General features: G+C 39.6%; 1 protein-coding gene across 1 annotated transcript; it reads right to left on the minus strand.

Moving 5' to 3' along the window:
* Positions 1–942: 942 nt before the first annotated feature.
* On the minus strand, positions 943–4710 carry LOC145587496 (uncharacterized). Its single transcript, XM_081644236.1, has 6 exons — positions 4486–4710; positions 3195–3454; positions 2995–3118; positions 2613–2912; positions 2403–2519; positions 943–1585 (listed from the first exon to the last, which is right to left on the minus strand). The coding sequence occupies exons 2-6, from the start codon at positions 3446–3448 to the stop codon at positions 1088–1090; spliced, it is 1293 nt and encodes a 430-aa protein (XP_081500362.1). The 5' UTR covers positions 3449–3454; positions 4486–4710; the 3' UTR covers positions 943–1087.
* Positions 4711–20519: the final 15809 nt, after the last annotated feature.

The following is a 20519-nucleotide window of genomic DNA, read 5'->3' on the forward strand; positions in this document are numbered from 1 at the left end:
AAAGGGACCCAAAAGCGCCTTTTCGCGGTTCTCCAATTTTACTACAGGTAGAAAAATAATATTTTTAATTACAGAAATCAAAAAAATATATTTTTGTATTGTAATAATAATTTTGTTTGCATTGCAAATTTTTTACAGATGTGGCTAATGGAGAGGCTAGGATTAATTAGCCCTCCAGATGACATTGAAAAATATACTCCCAATTGCTTCGTGAGAAGAAAGAAGCGCATCCCTAAGATTGGGCGCCATGGGTGGAGAAAAGTATTTGAATCACGTGATTTTGCTATCAAGTGGGTCATCCCATGGTGGAAAATAGAAAGGATGCACAACAAGAAAAGGGCCGTTTTGCGACGGAAATAATTCGTCGCAAACTGGCAAAATTCCGTCGCAAAGTGACTTTGCGACGGATTTCCGTCACAGGCATGGCGTCGCTCGAACTTTCGTAGCAAACAGTCCTTTTGTGACGGAATATCCGTCGCAAAACGAATTGCGACGGATTTTGCGACGGAAAGGTAGTTGTAGCTGAAAACAACATTTGCGACGAAAATTCCGTAGCAAGAGGAATCATTTTGCGACGGAATATTCCGTCACAAATTTTGCGACGGAATGTATTTCCGTCGCAAAATGGATTCTTTTGCGACGGAATAGTCCGTCACAAATTTTGCGACGGAATGTAATTCCGTCGCAAAATGAAGTTTTTTGCGACGGATTATTTTCCGTCGCATGTGTGCGACGGAAAATAATCCGTCGCAAAATACTCCATTTTGCGACGGAATTACATTCCGTCGCAAAGTTATTGTAATTTTAATTTTTTTTTTTTTTTGTATTTTGTTTTTTTTTCCTGGAACCTGTATTCCTGCAATCCTGTTTAATTTTTTTGTATTTTGTTTTGTTTTCCTGGAACCTGTATTCATGCAATCCTGTTTAATAAAATACGTGCATTTAAAATAATTTCAGTCAAAAAGTCCACGCCCTAACATAATTCAAATATATACAACACGTAGCCGTAACTACCAAGTACGGTACATGATATAATTTTTTAAACTACAATGTCATCCATATACAAAAATCGAAAAATGACACCTAACTAAACACAAGCTGGCTGTCCTTGGCCTGCACCACCACCACCACCACCACCCGGGTCGTTCCTGGGGTCTCGAATCTGAGGCTGAATCGTAGAACAAGTGAAAGGAGTGGTCAATCCTGTAAATCTACTGGCTAACTCCTCTAAGAACTCCTTGTTCTTCCTCTCGATTTCAGCCATCCGTTCTGCCACTCGAGCCTCCACTCGAGCATCGAGCTGTTCCGCCACACGGCTATCGATCTGGCTCTCAATTGCTTCCACCCTCTCATTCAACTCCTTGTGGAAGTTTTCCTGCATTTGAGTTATGACCGACGGTACGTATTGGCTGGAAGAACCCGATCCTCGTCCCCTAGATGTGCCGTAGTACAAGTCAGCACCAACACCAAGACCTCTAACACGACCCTTCTTATTACGACCACCAGCCGCCTCAAAGAAAATTTCATTTTCAGACAGTTGGGAACCCTGGGTTCTTGATTCCTCCTGTCTGTGTTGGTACGCCTCCTGTAACAAACAAAGGATATACAATGCAGAAATAAAAATAAAGAATGAGAACCAATAGTTTGAGGCTTGATATAGTTCATAAGTGGCAATATAGGTTCACTAGGTCCTAAAACTAGGAAAATTGGGTGAAAATGGGGCGTTTTTGGTTCTAACTTGTCTATTTCTCACATTTGTTATCTAATGAACCTATTTTTGACCTTAATACACCTAACTAACATAGTTACTTGAGTTTGAGGCTTGAAATTGTTTATAAGTGGCAATATAGGTTCACTAGGTCCTAAAACTAGAAAAAATGGGCGAAAATGGGGCGTTTTTGGTTCTAACTTGCCTATTTCTCACATTTGTTATCAAATGAGCTTATTTTTGACCATAATACACCTAAATAACATAGTTACTTGAGTTCGAGGCTTGAAATAGTTCATAAGTGGCAATATAGGTTCACTAGGTCCTAAAACTAGGAAAATTGGGTGAAAATGGGGCGTTTTTGGTTCTAACTTGCCTATTTCTCACATTTGTTATCTAATGAACCTATTTTTGACCTTAATACACCTAACTAACATAGTTACTTGAGTTTGAGGCTTGAAATTGTTTATAAGTGGCAATATAGGTTCACTAGGTCCTAAAACTAGAAAAAATGGGCGAAAATGGGGCGTTTTTGGTTCTAACTTGCCTATTTCTCACATTTGTTATCAAATGAGCTTATTTTGACCATAATACACCTACCTAACATAGTTACTTGAGTTCGAGGCTTGAAATAGTTCATAAGTGGCAATATAGGAAACAAGTGGCTTGAAAATGGGCGAAAACTAGTTATTACCGCAATTTCCTTCGCTCTTTTGTTCGCAGGAACCTTCCCTTTCCCGGGCACCTCCTTGAAGTGTGTATGCAAGAAGAGATCAGGTGCTGATGGAAGCTTCCCTTGATTCTTTGCCGCCTTGCAATGTGAACAAGTGAACAGTATTATTAGATACAAATGTAATTAAGCACATATAAATACGTACATTCAATTTTTTATACAACAACTTACCAGCTTTTTTGCATGTTGTACCGCAGAGATGGAACCTTGAAAATGGGTCGGTTCTATTTCATTATCCATAGAGCCAGATCGTCGGTTCAATCTGTTCTGTGCTGACCTCTTCTTGTAAACGTCATCCACTTGGGGAATATCCATCATCATCTTGTGGATGTCTTTTGAGATCCAGTCTGGCTTTCTCCCTCCCATCCTTTTAGTGACGTTGTAGAACATTTGTCGCAACCGAGTTGCAGCATAAGTATCAAACGCCCTACGCACTTGCCCCTCCAAAGCAGGTGCCCAACTGTAATGTTGCTGAATATACAAAAAACTCTATTAGTTACATATTCATTTGGTTAAATTTATGACACCTATTATTTATAAGTTAAACTTATACCTTGAACAAGGTGAACCAATGTTCCTTGGTGGGACCTTCAACCTCGCTGTAGTTCTTCCAAGGAGCTTTGTAGTAGCCTTGAATTACATCAGTGACATTCCCCTTTACAGCGTCATTATCAAACCTATGAAACAAGGGTATTTGTATTAGCATTATATGAATAACAAATCAGAATTTGCCCTTTTCATTTAACATCTTACCAGAGCATAGAAGGTTCCAACACCGGCATGTTAGACCCGGTTGAGCTAGGTTGCTCAAGCTGAGTGTCATCCGTATCCATACTCGAACGGTGCACGGTACTCGGCTCCGCCTCTGAATGAGGGGTGGGTACCTGAGTGTCACCCAACCTGGTGGCATCCTCGGTGATGGTAACCGGAACAGGAACCTGCAAGTGATAAGAAGGAAACTCTCTGCTCTTGCTTGATTTCTTCTTCGGATCACCCCGTTTACCCATTGATACCTGCATCATATTCATTTCACATGATAGGTTTTTCAATTAACAACAAATATAACATCAAATTGAATATAACATCAAATTAAATCACAGTTAAACCAAGATACGCATCCAAAAGCAAAAATTAAGTTTCATTGTCTAGAGTGTTCGATCTTACAATGACACCAACCATGACAAGGTTAATACAACAAATTGAATACAATGACAGAATCATTGTTAGCCTAATCAAGACTCTCATCACTACTGTCATCAATATTCTTGTTACTACTAGATTTACTGCTGTACTCATCACTACTATCGTCTAATATGACATCGCCCAAACTATCCTCATCACTGTCACTGGAACCAACACTTGATTCATCTTCCTCACCATCTGATTCATCAGACATCAGTACAACGTCTTCGGAGTCAGAGCCATCAGATTCATCACCGTCGTCATAACCTAAGATATCATCTGGTGGACAAAGTGTTGAATGTTCCTGAGCTGCTATTGCCTGCAACACCTGGTCATCCACTGGGGCATTAACATCCGACCTAGCATGTGTTTTAAACACAGCCCACCATTGCACTCGGTCCCGTCTAAGGCTCGGGTATGACGAATAGTAAACTTGAGTGGCTTGGTAAGATAACACAAATGGATCATATTTGGGGTATTTCTTAGTATGGTTCACTTCGACAATCTTGTATTGTTCATGCACGTTCATACCCCTGCCACAATCCATCCATTATAAACTAACATACATTATAAACTAACTAACATATATTTTAAACTAAAATAACATACATTATAAACTAATCTAACATATATTTTAAACTAAACTAACATACATTAAACTAATTCTAACATTGCAATATATCTTAAAAATTAAACTAATTCTAACATTGCAATATAAATTAAACTACACTACACTAAACACAAGTAATTAAATAATAAAATTTAGTTACAAATTAAATTAAAAAACATAATTAGAAAAAGTTAGGGTTTACATTAAAATTAAATTGAAAACAAAAACAAAGGGGGATAGTGGAATACTCACCGGGATTTGAGGGTGTTGTGGCGGAAATCCGGCTGCCGGAAGGAGGGTGGTGTGGTGGCTGCACACCGCCGGCGAACGGAGGGGCGTGAGTGGGCTTGAACGGAGGGGGTGGCGTGGGTGGGCGTGAGTGCGCGTGAGTGGGAGTGAACGGAGGGGGTGGGCGTTAGTAGGTGTGAGTGGCCGGATTCCGGTCGTTCCGGTGGCGACAGCGGCGGTGAAGTGGCCGGATTTTCTTTCTCTCTCTACGCTTTCCTCTATCTCTCTCTACGCTTTCCTCTTTCTGTTCTTCGTTTTCTTTTTCTCTCTCCTTCAGCGAAACTTCAGTTTTTTTTAAAAAAATTTAAAAACTTTTTGCGACGGAATTTCCGTCGCAGAATCCGTCGCAAAATGTTTTTTTTATTTTTTTTTTAATATTGTTTTGCGACGATTATTTCCGTCGCAAACAAACTTTTGCGAGGGAATAAATTCCGTCGCAAACTTTGCGACGGAATTTCCGTCGCAAAAGTTTGTTTCCGTCGCAAAGATGCGACGGAATTTATTCCCTCGCAAATTAACCCTTTTTGCGACGGAATTGTAGTCCGTTGCAAGGTTTCCGTCGCAAAATGACCTATTTCTTGTAGTGATGATTGGTGTTAACAAGCAACCTTTCTGCCGTCTTCCAAGCTTGTCTCGCGTAACATATTATTATCCCTGCAGGGTAAAGAGACAATACGGCTTACTTCAAAATATTCCTTCCGGGGATCTTCGTCCTCCCTATGAGTACCCTGTATCTCAAGAAGTAGATAGATTCGACGCTTACTGGAGCGCTAGACCTTTATGGGAAGTGATTACCCAAAAGGTTCCCCCTTCTTTACCTAATGACGTAAAGAAATGGTTGCTGAAGAAATCTTCGATTGATCAGGGTAGAATCGATGTGAAGAATCGTCTAGGTGACAGGGTGACACCTGCCAAAGAACGCTTAGGTGCAAGAATTGAATTCAAAACACCTACAATGCCTAGGAAGAAGAATACTACTAGAGACAAAGGAAAAAGGAAAGCTAACACCACAGACAAAAGGGCTTGGGTGGAAAAGAAGCATGGAGTGCTAGCTGAAGGGGAGACAATCTATTCTAAAATTGAATGTAGGTCCTCTAAAGGATGCCTACTAGCTAAAGTAATGGATGAAGAGGAGGAAGCAGAAAAGAATTGGAAAAGAGCTAAAAAGGAAAAGAAAGATTAAAAGCATTGCTTAGCTTTAGATTTATTAGACTTAGATTGTTATTTTTATTTAAAGTTAATTTATTTCAGCCTTATTTAAATTCCATCAATAATGTAATTTTATTTTATTAATGAAATTTCAGCTTTCAATTAAATTGTTACTTTAAATTTATTTTATTAAAGCAATGAAAATCGAAAAAAATTAATTTTCCAGAAGTTCTTCGAGTACGGAAGTCGAAAATTTTCCGAAAAACACCGAAATTTGCCCAGGTTTTATTTTCAAATTGGCGCCAGTAATTGGGGTTTGGCGCCAGTTATTGAGGTCTGGCGCCAGGCGCCAATCTCATCGGCTAGCGCTGATGACTTATGTCTGGCGCCAGGCTCTGTTTTGCGACGCCAATAATTTGCCGATTTTCTGTTGACTTTTTAATTGATTCTGGAATGCGGAGATGTCGAAAAATAAAGTGGCCGCACCCGTAAAGGGTTGCCTACGTATCCTTTCCTAAGGAATCAGGCCGAACGTAGCTCTCTTGAGTATCCTACTAAAGTAATTATGGTTAGTATTTCTTAAGTTGGTCAAGATTGATCATGTTTGAGAATTCATTGCCATCCATATCAGTTAGTTTTGCTGCACCACCTGACAGGATTGCTTTGACAATGTAGGGGCCAGACCAGTTAGGTCTAAATTTTCCCCTTGGATCTAAAACATTTTTCCTTAGTGCTTTTAATGCCAAATCCCCTACTTTGATATTTCTTGTCTTGACCTTCTTATTAAAATGTCTAGCCATACGAGTTTGATAGCACTGAGTGTGATGTAGAGCTTCTAGTCGGTTTTCGTCGAGTAGAATCAATTCTTCATATCTTGCCCTAGTCCATTCAACTTCATCGAGTTTACTCTCTAGCGCAATGCGTAGAGATGGTATTTCTAGTTCGACAGGTTGTACGGCATCCATTCCATATACCAAGGAAAATGGCGTATTTCCTGTTGATGTACGGATTGACGTGCGATAACCCCACAATGCGAAGTGGAGCTTGTCAGGCCAATCCTTATAATTTTCTGTCATTTTCTCGATGATAGTCTTTAGATTCTTATTAGCTGCCTCGACTGCTCCGTTTGCTTGAGGTCTATAAGGGGACGAATGATGATGTTGGATGCCATATTTTTGTAGCAATTCTTCACATTCGGCCTGAAAGTGAGTTCCATTGTCACTTATCATTTCATGTGGGACTCCATATCGACAAATAATATTTCTCTCGATAAAGAGTGCTACATGTTTTGCAGTGAGTTTAGCGTATGATTGCGCTTCGACCCACTTTGTAAAGTAATCAATTGCTACTAGAATAAACTCGTGGCCTCCTGTCCCTGGGGGAGTGATTTTGCCAATTATGTCAATTCCCCATGTAGAGAATGGCCATGGCGATGTGTAGGTGTAGAGCAAAGATGGAGGGACATGTTATAAATTGGCATAAATTTGACACTTAGGGCATCTTTTTACATATTGATGGCAATCCCTATTCATTGTATTCCAATAATATCCTTCTCGCATTATTTTCTGGACTAACATTTTGCCATTTATATGAGTTCCACATATTCCTTCATGAACTATTCTCATTATTCTTTGTGCATCCACCTTTCCTACACATAGGAGAGCTCGACCTTTAGGTACCCTTTTATGTAGCTCGTTGTCTATGAGTACATATTGAGAAGCCAAAAGTCTCAGTGCTCGCTTTGCTCTTTTGTCAGCATGAGGAGGGTATTCTCCATTGGTGACATAGTTGAGTATGTCTGTGTACCATGGTTCTTCTTCTTGTTCTTCTTCTTTGTCTTGGACTAAGTCGTCGTCTTCTATAGCCTGGATATACGCTGGTTTATGCCTTTTTTCGATAGTTAGAGGCATTTGCTCGATTTCCGTGGGAATCCTAACCATCGAGGCTAATCTTGCCAAGGCATCAGCAAATTGGTTTTCTTCTCTAGGTAGATATGTGTATTCTACCTTCTCTAACTTATCGGTAAGAGTTTCCAGATAGGTTTGGTAAGGGGCTAGGCTTTCACTTCTTACTTTCCACCTTTTAGATATCTGATTGATGATCAAAGAAAAGTCTCCGAATATCCTTAACTTCTTTACTCCCAATGCCAGGGCTGTTTCAAGGCCTACCACGCATGCTTCATATTCAGCAGCGTTGTTGGTAACGTCGAAATCAAGCTTTATTGAGATTGGAACGTGTTCTTCTTTAGGTGATACTAGTAGCACTCCGACGCCACATCCCTTTTGGTTTGAGGCTCCATCGAAATACAAGGTCCAAGTATCATCTTCGGTAACCATCAAATCTTCATCTGGAAATTCATTGTCTTGTATTGGTGTCGAGTCTTCTATTGGAAAGTCTGCCAGAAAGTCTGACACCACGGATCCTTTAATAGCTTTTTGTGGCATGAACCGTACATCAAACTGGGCTAGATTGACTATCCATCTTGAGATACGTCCATTAAGTGTTGATTTCTCGAACGGATACTTGAGTGGATCCAGTCGGGAGACTACGAAAACGGTATGTACCAACATGTAATGTCTCAACTTAGTTGTGGCCCATACCAAAGTGAGGCACAATTTCTCGAGCGGTGTATAGCGTGTTTCGTATTCGAGCATATTTTTACTTAGGTAATAGATTGCGTTCTCTTTGCCTTCTACCTCTTGTGCTAGCATGGCTCCCATTGTCTCTTTGGTAACCGTCAAGTATAACCTAAGAGGTATTCCGGGAAGTGCTGGCGCTAATACGGGAGGATTTGCGAGATAGGCTTTGATCTTGTCAAAGGATTTTTGACACTCATCATCCCATATTACTGGTACATTCTTCTTGAGCTTCTTGAAGATTGGTTCACATATCATTGTCAGTTTTGATATGAACCTACTTATGTATTGCAACCGGCCAATGAATCCTCGAATCTGTTTCTCGGTCTTGGGCGGTGGCATCGACATGATTGCTTTAATCTTGGTTGGATCTACCTCTATTCCTCTAGAGCTTATGACGTATCCCAAAAGCTTGCCCGAGGTGACTCCAAAAGCACATTTTGATGGATTCAACCTCATATTATATTTTCTTAGCCTTTCGAAAAATTTCCTTAAGGCAGTTGCTGCACGTTGGTAAGTAGCACCCGCGTTTTTCAACCCAAATGGCATTACCGTGTAGCAGTAAGTGCCCCATGGTGTGATAAAGGTCGTTTTCTCCATGTCTTCTTCTGCCATGAGAATCTGATTGTACCCTGCGTATCCATCCATGAATGAGAGAAGCGCGTGATTTGCCGTGTTGTCTACCAGAATATCAATGTGTGGCTAAGGGAAGTCGTCCTTTGGACTTGCCTTATTTAGATCTCGATAGTCGACACATATCCTTACCCTTCGATCTTTCTTTGGAACTGGGACGACGTTGGCGACCCATTCGGGGTATTTGGATACCTTGATGAAACCTGCAGTTATTTGTTTTTGAACTTCTTCTTTTATTTTAAGTGCTACGTCGGGTTTCATTCGACGCAACTTTTGTTTTACAGGTTTCATTCCTGGGATTAGTGGTATAGTGTGTTGAGCTATTTCTCTATTAATGCCTGATATATCTTCATATGACCAAGCAAATACATCGATAAATTCTTTAAGCAAGTTAATTAAATCGGTTCTTTCTTGTTTATTCAATGTTAGTCCGATTTAACTTCTCTTTTATGAGTTGAATCATTCGAGATGTCAACTGTTTCAGTTTCTTCAATTACTGGTGTTTTCTTTTCGAGTGTTTCCATTTCTTTAATAATTTCTTTGTCTTTTTCATCGTTAGCTAAGCAATGCTCGTCATCTTGGGTTAGGGAAGAACACAAGAGGTAAGGAGAATGAGAAATATTATTATACTCTGAGATCATTACATCAAAGAGTGATATGTCCTCAGGGACTGGATCACTAACTATCTTAGGAGAAGAAATAGGAAGGGGAGGTGTTATTGTTAAAGACTTAGAAGAATCTAAAGGGAAAGACTCAGACTCAGACTCTGACTCAGACGACTCTTCGAACATCGGCCCTTGCCCTGTCGTGATTGATATCTTCCTTCCACTTGGAGTAGTCACTTTGATAGTCTTGCGCCACCCTTGTAGTGATCCTTCGGCTGGAGTAATTAGCTTCGAGGGGTCGAAGTTTTCGCTTTGTAGGACTGTTTGAATGAGCGAGGAGTTATCTTCTTCATAAGATGGCTCATTCTTTTCTCACCCAAACAGTAATCCCATGACGTTAACGTCAAAGCATGGAGGTGCTTTCTCTTTATGGACGGGAGTTGGGATTTCATAAGTGAAGTAGCAATCCAAGAAAATCTTGAATCCTGGTTGTCGTATGCCATTTACAACAAATGGCTCGGGAAATTCGTGACATGGATAATCCTCTCCTTCTTTTATGAACTGACCATTAAGCGCAAGAGGGTACTGATCCATGGGAATTGCTTTCTTTTGAACGCGAGCGTCCCTACGTGCTTTCAACTTGTACTGGGCTCGCTTGAGATCTTTCCGAGTCGGTTCGAAACCAAGTCCGAAAGTATCTAGCTTAGGGAGGCCAGGTGACTCCAACGATTTTGCTATCCCCTTCTTCTTTCCTAGGGTCATTCCAGGGAAGTGTCCTTGTTTTTTCAGCATGGTGTTGACAATCATGTTGGAATGGGGGTCATGGCAAAGAGATGTCCTTTCATCCTCCTGGATTAAGGAGACTTCTTCGTTAAAGCCCCATAGGTCTTCATCATCTTCGTCGTGCTCCACATTGATGATTGGATTTTCTATGGATTTGATCCTCATCGGCGAAGCATCAATAGTGATTGGAATTCCTCCAACTATGGCTTTCACTTGTTGGTGGAGAGATGAAGGGACGACTTTTAGATCATGAAGCCAAGGGCATCCCAACAACAAATTGAATGAGGCTTTGATGTCTACTACTTGAAAAGTAGTGGCATGTTCTATTGCTCCTGCCGTCACATTTAGGGTTATTTTGCCAAGAGCTTGACGGCGAGTATTATCGTAAGCTCTTATTCCTTGTGTGGACGGAGTTAAATCCTCGTCCCTTATGCCGAGCATCCTCGCAGTTCTAAGTGGACAGACATTGATAGCTGATCCATTGTCTACAAGAGTCATGGGAACATTCATCCTTTTGTAGACTACTATGAGGTTTGATGCTTTGTAGTGTTTGTCACCTTCCGGGGGTAAATCTTTGTCAGAGAAGGTGATTAGATTAATCGGACTAGGAAGGTCACTTGTGAGGAAGTTAGCTAGTCCCTCAGGAGTAGTGTCAGAATCTATCCCGATTTTATCCAAGGCATTCATTACAGCCAACCTATGTTCTCGAGATGTTGCCAGGAGCTTCCACACATTCATCTCAACTTTTGTCTTCTTAAACTGTTTAACAATTTCGTTGTCTTTGATGATAGGTATGGGAACTTGTTGTACGGTAGGCATAGGTTGTGTTGAAACGGGAGGTTGCATCCTCCCGGATCTTGTGAGGACGTCTATTGATGAATCTTCTTCAGCCCAAATGTCGTCTGTGGTGTATGATACAGAAGGTGAAGGTCCTACTATGTCCTTTAGGTAGACATCTTCTTCATCACTGTCCCACACTCCATTAACGGTTATATCCTCTTCTTGTTGAACTTGGACTAATTTCTTTTCATCAATCATTTTTTGTACCAAATCCTTGAATTTGAAACAGTTTTCTATGGTGTGCCCCCCTGATTGATGGTACTGACAGTAATATCTATCTGTCCTTTTTAATGACTCAAATGGTCTCGGTTCGAGAGGTTTGACCTCGCCACTCTCGGAGAGCATTTAGAACATTTGCGCGTATGGGATCCCAATTGGAGTGTAAATTCTATTGCTCTTCTTGGGTTTTTCGGTGACTTGTAAAGGAAAATACTTTGCCTCATAAGTCGTTCCCTTGCTAGCTAGAGGTAAAGAGATCTTATTAGCTTCCACAAGATCTTGAATGAGGTTTTGAAACCTATAACATTCATTTGTGGTATGACCGTTTCCTTGATGGTACTTGTAGTAGGATTTGGGATCCCATCTTGGAGATCGCTTTTCTGGAGTTGGATCCTCTGTTGGACCAATAGGTTTGATTAGTCCTTGATCATAGAGACGATCAAAAGTGGCATCGTAGGTCATTCCTATGGGTGTGAATTCTCTTTTAGGTTTATCTTTCAGAAGTGGAACCTCATCATATTTCTTATGGAGTTCGTTCATAACTTTGAGAGCTTCACGTAGTAGTTGCGATGCCTCCTTCATAGACAATGTGAGCAATTGTATGTCTTCCTTATTTGTCGATTCTGGAAGGTTATCTCTGACATCAAAAAAGATCTCCTCTTCTTTTTCTATGACATTGATTTCTTCGACAGGTTTAATGAGAGATGAGGGGTCAACCTCGTTTTCTTCATCGGAGATAGCCAAAGTATGAGCTAGAGGTGCATTGTCAATGCTTGGCTTCTTACTGGCAGGGGGCAACGACAGTTTGTTATTGTCGATTAGGTCTTGGATAGCTTCCTTAAGCTTTCAACAGCTTTCAGTAGAATGGCCCCTACCTTGGTGATACTTGCAATGTGCGTTGGGGTTCCAGTTAACCGACCTCTTCTCAACTGGTAGATCCCCAAATGGTCCAATGGGAGTTATAAGACCTTTTGCATTTAATCGATCAAATGCGGTGTCATAACTCATGCCAATAGGAGTGAAGTTCCTCCTAAATGGTTTCCTTTGTCCTTGGTTGTTCATGGCGAGGACTTCTCCTAGATTAAAGGTGCTAACGTTATTTGAGTGGGCGGTTTTGGAAGAAGAAGGATTGTCGTTCTTCTTTCCTTTCCAGCCACTGTTGGAGTTATTGTTGGCAGCTTTTGACTTAGCCAAGTCATCTTCAATATTGATCCCAATATCATAAACAGCCTTAAAGGTATGGAGGTTATTTTGATATTTAAGATGTTTGGAATATTTTTCTTGGATATTCTTGATAAACAATCTCACAAACTCTTTTTCACTTGGTACCTCGATCATTTTAGCTGAGGTTTCTCTCCACTTGTTAAAGAAAGAAGTGAAGCCTTCATTCTCTTTCTGTTTGAGGATTTCAAGTTCTCTATGGCCAGTCTCGACTTGAATGTTGCATTTGTACCTATCAACGAAAGCGTTTGCTATAGATTCCCAGGTAGAGGTCTTTTCTTTCTCGAGAGAAAAGAACCATTGTTGGCAAACGGTCTCGAGAGATAGTGAGAAAAGAGAAGGGAAAACCTTCTTATCAATACCCTTGACACTCATTATTGTTTCAAATGCTCTTAAGTGGAAGTAAGGGTTGTCAATTGCTCTGAATTTTGGGATGTCGTTGGCGTTGAACTTCTGCGGAAGAAGATCTTTATCCACCGAGACCCCTTGGGGTGTGAGTTCTTGAAACTTGTAGTCGCTGGACAACTTGCTTAGGCTCTCTTGCATGAGGTCCATTTGTTGTTGTTTTACGGGATCATCGATCCTAAGTGCGAGAAGCTTCAGTGTCTCGGTCACAGTAGCCAGTTGGTTCTTAAGATCATTGACTTCTTCTTGAGTTGCCATTATAACCCTTACTTTCCTTTTGCGGGCTATAGGTTTGTCGAAAAGTTGGACTTGTACGAAGAGGTTATCTTTGATTAATCGTCCTTCCTTTCTTGACCACGCGCTGTAAATTAAACCATTTTGCGTTTTAATTACTTGACTCGAGTCAACTTGACTTTATGGTTTATTTAAAAAGAAGGGTGCATATTTTTGGCAACAATTTTGGCAACAATGATGTACATATTTTTAGAGAATTAAGTATTATTATTTATATTGGAGGATTAATATCCGACTTACCCCCCTAAAAAAAATGACGGAAAAAAACGCGCACACAAGACTCTCTTAATCATGGTCAAAGTATGTGTATTGGTGTGTGCGTTGAGTGTAAGTGACATGCTTGGACCCTTGTGTAAGACCATGGGACTTAGTGCCTAAGCTCGATCATTGATTCAATTAAGCATTATTGTCAGCAAAATTAACCGAATTAAACAGAAGACTGATTAATTAGACTTTAGGTGATGACTCGACAAATAATCCGAACTGTCGGCCAAGCGACAGGACTGGCGTCTCAATGTGGTGGTTGGCGCCAGACAATTTAGCTGTCGTCTGGCGCTACACACCATATTGTGGCGCTACAGCTCAGACTTTGGCGCCAATAGTGGAGCTTCGGTCTGGGACTGTTTTCGGTATTATTAGTCAACTGGGGTATGCCTAAAGTCGTACTAGGTCAATTCCGATTAAAAAAAATTAGACTTTATTGACTCAAATTAATTAATTAATTAATTAATTAGGCAAAGTTCTTTAAGTCATTAATTTATTTATTCTCAACAAAAATCAACAAACTGTTAAGAGAAACATAGAATATATATGCACAACAAATAATGCACAATTAGTCAAGTAGGCACGATATGATGCAATGAGTTCGCAACCTAACCATGGCTCTAGTTCTCTAAAGTTCGGGATATGGTTTAGTCAAAGAGGGTCCATGGTTAATTGTCCGGATGCACCGCGCGGAAGCCTAACCGTGAAGGGTTGGCGCGAGTGGATGGGACACCGCGAGTTTTAGAAAAAACTCGCTTCCATGGTTTGGTGAATTCAACAATCTCGGATGTACCCTTTGTTGCACGGAGTGTTCAATTGGGTAGATGGAGCATGAATTCCCAGAGGGTTATGTCCATATGTAGAACACATATGGGTTTCAGAAAAGTGAGAAAAAATTCAATCAGGAAGTAGGATCGAGCAAACAATACGAAAAACCGGTCGAAATTAGAACGCATATTTCTGGCTCGGTATTGGGGGAAATTGGCGCCAGCAAACAGAGACTGGCGCCAGATTTTAACTGTAGCGCCTGGCGCCAATGCTGGCGTCTGGCGCTACGGCAAAAAGTCTGGCGCCAAGCTCTGGCCCCTGACGCTACTTCCCACATGCCTCAGCAGCTTTCTGTGCTCGATAAAATCTTCCAGTTTCGCGCGGTGTTATTTTAGTCTTAGTTGTGAAAGATATTTCTCAAATTTCCTACGTGTAAAATCCTATGTTTTTGACTCATTACGGATGGTCTTTCCAATGAGAACCTTTTTTATGCATATGACAATAATGTTAATCAAAATCACGCACATGAAATTCTTAGAACTTTTCGAGTCTCGTCCACTCATTCTAAATCATTGCCGAAACAAATTCAGGAATTAAAATAGAAATCCTCCCCAGTGGAGTCGCCAAAAACTGTAGGGAATAATTTCAAGCCTTAAAAATCCCACTAGCCTGAACCCCACTGTGATCATACACTAAAGTACGGTGGCGTCCAAAAGGGAAGAAGATAGAGCAAAAGAGTCGCCAACAAGTTTTTTAGGAACTTGTAAACCGTTCACGAGGTGAAGGTTACACCCCTTAACGATCTAAGAGATCGTCAACTCCATAAGGTCATGAACCAAATAAGGGTTCGGGGATGAAGGTACAAATCCAACCTAAAAGAGATTGAACCTGCCCTAAAAATAGGCCTCTACTTTATTCTGATCGTATTCATGTGCGCTTTCTGATTAACATGCAAGCAATAAATTTAACCCTAAACCTGTTTAATCTATGTTGGTTGAATATAATGCACACACAAACTATTATTGGCGATCACTTGAAATTATAATCACAATTAACCCTAACAAGATTATTAATTATCTTATTAAGCGCGATTGCAAGTACAAAAATTCCCTTTAAGCATGCATAAAGGCGTGATCAAGCAATAAAAAATAAAATCAAGCAACATAATAATGAACCAATATCATGAATAATAATTATAATAAAATAATCATCATAAATAAAATAATATCCATAATATTCATAATCATCATAAATTATAACAATTATAATCATAATCATGTTCATGTTAATATCAAAGCATAATAAAAATAGCAAGATCCTAGGCATGATACTAACAAGATTAATAACAAACCCTAGCATGTCACTAAGCAATAAAAATCAAATCTTTAACCCTAACATGATACTAACAATCATAAACATTAAGAAGAGAATAAAAAACATCATAGCAATCATATTTAATATCAAAATTACCCTAGACATGATACTAGGAATATCATAATAACAATATAAACATGATTTCTACATCATAATATCAATTAAATCCAATAAAAGTACTTACTTTGATGCTTCGTACCTCCTTCTAATAACAAAATACACACGTTAGTAACTTCAAGGAAAATAATAATCAAAACAATTAAATTAAATAATTGAAAGAGAGATTTGGGACCAAACCCTCAGAAATTAAAACCTTTCACGTCTAGGGCGAAGGCAACTTCGAATATGGCTAGGTGTTTCTAGATCTTGTGAATGCGGAATTTTGTAAGAAAGAGATGAATGAAAGAATACTAAAGAATTAATGATTGTTGATGAAAGCTAATTAAAACTAATTGTTGATGAGAATTCGTGAATGAAAACGGAGTTTTGATACGATATTTATAGAGAAAATCAGCCAAAAAAGATAATTTAACAAAACAGAGTCTAACACTCAGGAAACAAGGTTGGCGCCAACCCTGGCTAGCTGGCGCCAGGCATCAGTAGCTAGCGCCAGGCGCCAATGGCTAGCGCCTGGCGCCAAGCCTGGTTCCAGGCGCCAAGGCCTGGGGTTGGACGCCAGTCTTGATTTTAACGCGTTTTCGAAAATCCGATAAGTTTACCGTACTGGAGGATAAAATAATATAATTCCTTCGAAAATGCTATTTGATTTTGATTAAAACTCTGAAAAGTCAACAAAGTCAACTTATCAATGCTAATTGAATTAGGAATGAAAAGAACCTTCTAGAAGAATCTAGAAGACTAAAACCATTCCTAATTTCATTAGGAATGATAAATCACATTAGGCCCTCCCCTAGATCATTGGGCCGCACATAAAGCTCAAACCGGTCCTAGTTTAGTAAATTGACCATAACTTCCTCAATATTCATCGGAATTGGGCTTATAATATATCGTTGGAAAGGTCTTTGCAAGCCCCATCCAACTACACTATTATTGGACCCATATCATGGACCAACCAAACTGGATTGGCTGTTTTCTTAAAATAAAGTTTTCAAAAACAGGGAGAAGAGAAAAGAAATAAAAACTTTCCGCAACACTAGACCTTTACACACTTTCGTTTCATTCGATTATGATTCGACGTGAAAGGTACTCATCACTGGGTTTGGCTTTGGGGAGACACAAACGGGTGTCTACAATTATAGTCATTGCATCCCACCTTTTTTTGGCACTACCTGCACAGGACTTACCCACTTGGAGTCAGAAATAGGATAGCTAATACCTACATCAAGTAATTTCATAACCTCTTTCTTGACTACTTCTTGCATGTTAGGATTCAATCTTATTTGGGGTTGAATGGAGGGCTTATAGTTATCCAATAGATGTATCCTGTGCATACAAAAATCAAGGCTAATACCCTTGAGATCATCAATACTGTACCCAATTGCTTTCTTATGGGTTTGAAGGACCCCTAGAAGTTGGGAAGTTTTTAGGTCATTAAGTGCAGTACTGATGATCATGGGGTATAGTTCCTGTTCATCCAAAAAAATATATTTTAAATGAGAAGGGCGAGGTTTTAGTTCAGGTTTCTTGACCTCTGCAGGTTTCGATTCCTGAACTAAATTTACTACCTTTATTGTTTCCTTGGGGTCTAACTCTTTTAGGGAAAGAGCTCTTTCAATATCTTGTACTTCATTACCCCAGACGCTTGCATTATCTGCAGATAAATTCCCACAAAGAATTTCCTCCAGAGGATCCCTTGCAAGAACCTGTGGCAAGCTATCATCACAAATATCGTCCATTATATCAATTACATCAATATAACAACAATTTTCCTCTAGCATAGGCCCTTTCAAAACTTTCCCTAAATTAAAAGTAACATTATCATCACCAACAGAAAGGGTTAGTTTACCATTTTTCACATCAATAATGGCTCCTGAAATATGGAGGAAAGGCCTACCTAATATAATGGATATTTGTGTATCCTCTGCCATGTCTAAAACAACAAAATCAACAGGAATAAAAAATTTACTAACACTGACAGGGACATCCTCTAAAATACCTAGGGGGTATTTTACAGAACGATCTGCCATTTGCAAAGTTATATTAGTAACTTTTAATTCTCCCATATTAAGTTTAGCACAGACAGACGATGGCATAACACTAACAGTGGCACCCAAATCACACAAAGCTTTATCGATAAAAACATTCCTTATATGACAAGGGATAGAAAAACTACCAGGATCCTTTAATTTAGGAGGGGATTTATTTTGCAATAAGGCGCTACACTCCTATGTAAAAGCTACATTTTCTACTTCATTAAAGGCCCTTTTCCTAGTCAGAATGTCTTTCATAAATTTAGCATATGCAGGAACCTGAGCGATTAAATCAGTGAAATGAACTGTTACCTGCAGGTTTTCACTACCTCTAAGAACTTACCAAATTGTTTATCAAACTTACTCTTCAATTGTCTATTAGGGAACGGTAGTTTGATAACCGGGCTCTGAACATCTCCTCCCTTATCCTGAGATTTACCCTGCAAAGAAACATTAGAAAGGTTAGTATCTGTTTGTAGCCCTGCAGGGTTAGCAGGATTAGCGTTTGGTATAGAGGAATCTGGATCAGGAATTGGTCCATCTTCCTTCGGTATAGGAGGTCCATCATAATGTGAACCACTCCTTAGAGTGATTGCATTGGCATGATATGTGGGATGGATAGGTTGTGATGGTAGAGCTCCCTGCTGACAGGATTGTAGGGTAGATGAAAGTTTTGCAATTTGATTATCCATGATTTTATTGTGGGCTAGAATAGAATCAATTTGCGCATCCCTACTCTCCATATGCTTTTGCATATTAGTAAGCATTGCTCTAATTTCTGTCATGGCAGGGTCAGAAGATGATAAGGGTTGTACTTGGCTTTTCTGGCCAAAATTTGGATGGTAATATTTCTGTTGTGGAGGGGGTTGCTGTTGTGGTTGTTGTGGAGGTGGAGGATTTTGTACATTGGTGCTCCGGTATGAAAGATATAGATGGTTCCGGTAGCCAGGATTAAAAGAGTTGGAATATGGGTTATTTTGCCTATAGGTTTGGAAGGCATTAACTTGTTCCATGGAACTCCTACAATCTTGCTCCCAATGCCCTACAATTTCAAAATTTTCACAAAAAGCTTCATTGTTAGCAACAGCAGAAACATTAGCTACAGAGTTAGGAGTAGTAGTAAGATTATCTAATTTTTGACAAATAGACGTTAATTGAGCTTGCAAAAAGGATACGGAATCGACATTATGTTTTCCTTTATTTGCAAACCCTCTCGGATTCCCGTATTGGGAATTGTGTATTGCCATATCTTCGATAACCTGTCCTGCATCGTCCACATTTAAATTCATGAATCTCCCACTAGCTGCAGAATCTAGAATCGATCTAGATGAATTTCCAAGTCCATTGTAGAAAGCTTGGATCAATTGCCATTGTGCTAGATTGTGGTGGGAGCATTCCCTCTGTAGATCCTTGAACCTCTCCCAATTAAGCCTCAGGTAGAGTTTCATCGGCCTCTTGAGCGAAGTTCTGAATAGCACTCCTTAGTACAACTGTTCTCTCTGTAGGGTAATATTTATTATAGAAATTCAAAGCAAGAGTTTCCTAGTCAGTAATACCAAGTGCAGTTCTATTCAAACCATTAAACCATAATTTAGCTTTGCCACATAATGAAAAGGGAAAAAGAATCTCCCTGATTTGGTCCTGCGTGACCCCGGCTTGTCTAATGGTGTTACAATACTGGCAGAAATCGGCAATGTGAAGATTAGGATCTTCACCCTTAGCTCCACTGAATTGCTTCCTCTCTATCATAGTGATAAATTGGGGCTTGATCTCAAATTGAACTCCATCTAGAGCCGGAGTGGGAGTAAGGTGCGGGAAATCTGTGAGCTTCGGCTGCGAGTAGTCACTGAGTTTCTTTTAAGCCGTCATCTCTGATTCTGTATCTGAAGGAATTTCTGTGTCACTAGAATCAGATGGAGGGTCTCTTCGATTGTTGTCTTCCTCAGAACCCGCCAGAATTTGTCTATAAAGGTTCCTTTGCCTATGGAACGAGCGCTCGATCTCAGGATCGAATGGAATGTAACATGATCTGGAACACCTGGGCATAAACAAGGAACTACAAGACAAATATGAGAATTTCCTCCAAGAACTAACGTTCTCTGAGACAAGAGGGGATAATCTAGACTACAAAAAAAAAAAAAATCAGAAAATAAAAATAAAAACCGTTTCCCCGGCAACGGCGCCAAATTTTGACAGGCTCAAGTTGTATTCACCTAATAAAAAATAAACCTAAATCCACTAACTATGTAGATAGGGAAGAAGGGTCGAACCACAGGGAAACAAGTCAATTTACTCCTAAATAACTAAGTGCAATCTAAATTATCAAGTAACAATTTGTTGTAAAAAGGTAATTAAATACTAAAAGTAAGAGTAGGAGGGGAATAAAAAGGGTATAAATCAATGAAGGGAAACCTAGGGCATAGGTTCACTAATAAACAATATTCCAGGGCAAATCATAATAAGCAATCATCAAGCATCAATTAATCAGATTATAAAGGGCTTTCGCTACGTATTATAATCACAGAGTTAATTTACCGGTATTAAATCTCATCTTTCGAATCTCGACTTAACCATTTATAAATTAGTCCGCCTATTGAAACTAAGCCTAAACATCAATTCTCATCTGTCAAATCTCGAATCAATAATGCTAAACTCAT

This window comes from Chenopodium album, chromosome 2 (genome assembly GCF_948465745.1).
Source record: "Chenopodium album chromosome 2, dcCheAlbu1.1, whole genome shotgun sequence".
NCBI classification, from domain to species: Eukaryota; Viridiplantae; Streptophyta; class Magnoliopsida; order Caryophyllales; family Amaranthaceae; genus Chenopodium; species Chenopodium album.

What these genes read in the sequence shown, in the direction of transcription:
- LOC145587496 (XM_081644236.1), bottom strand. Translation starts at nt 3,448, where the DNA reads ATGGGTAAACGGGGTGATCCGAAGAAGAAATCAAGCAAGAGCAGAGAG. An exon ending in TTGGAACCTTCTATGCTCTG is followed by an intron (nt 3,119 to 3,194) that starts GTAAGATGTTAA and finishes CTTGTTTCATAG; the next exon opens with GTTTGATAATGACGCTGTAA. An exon ending in ATTGGTTCACCTTGTTCAAG is followed by an intron (nt 2,913 to 2,994) that starts GTATAAGTTTAA and finishes TTGTATATTCAG; the next exon opens with CAACATTACAGTTGGGCACC.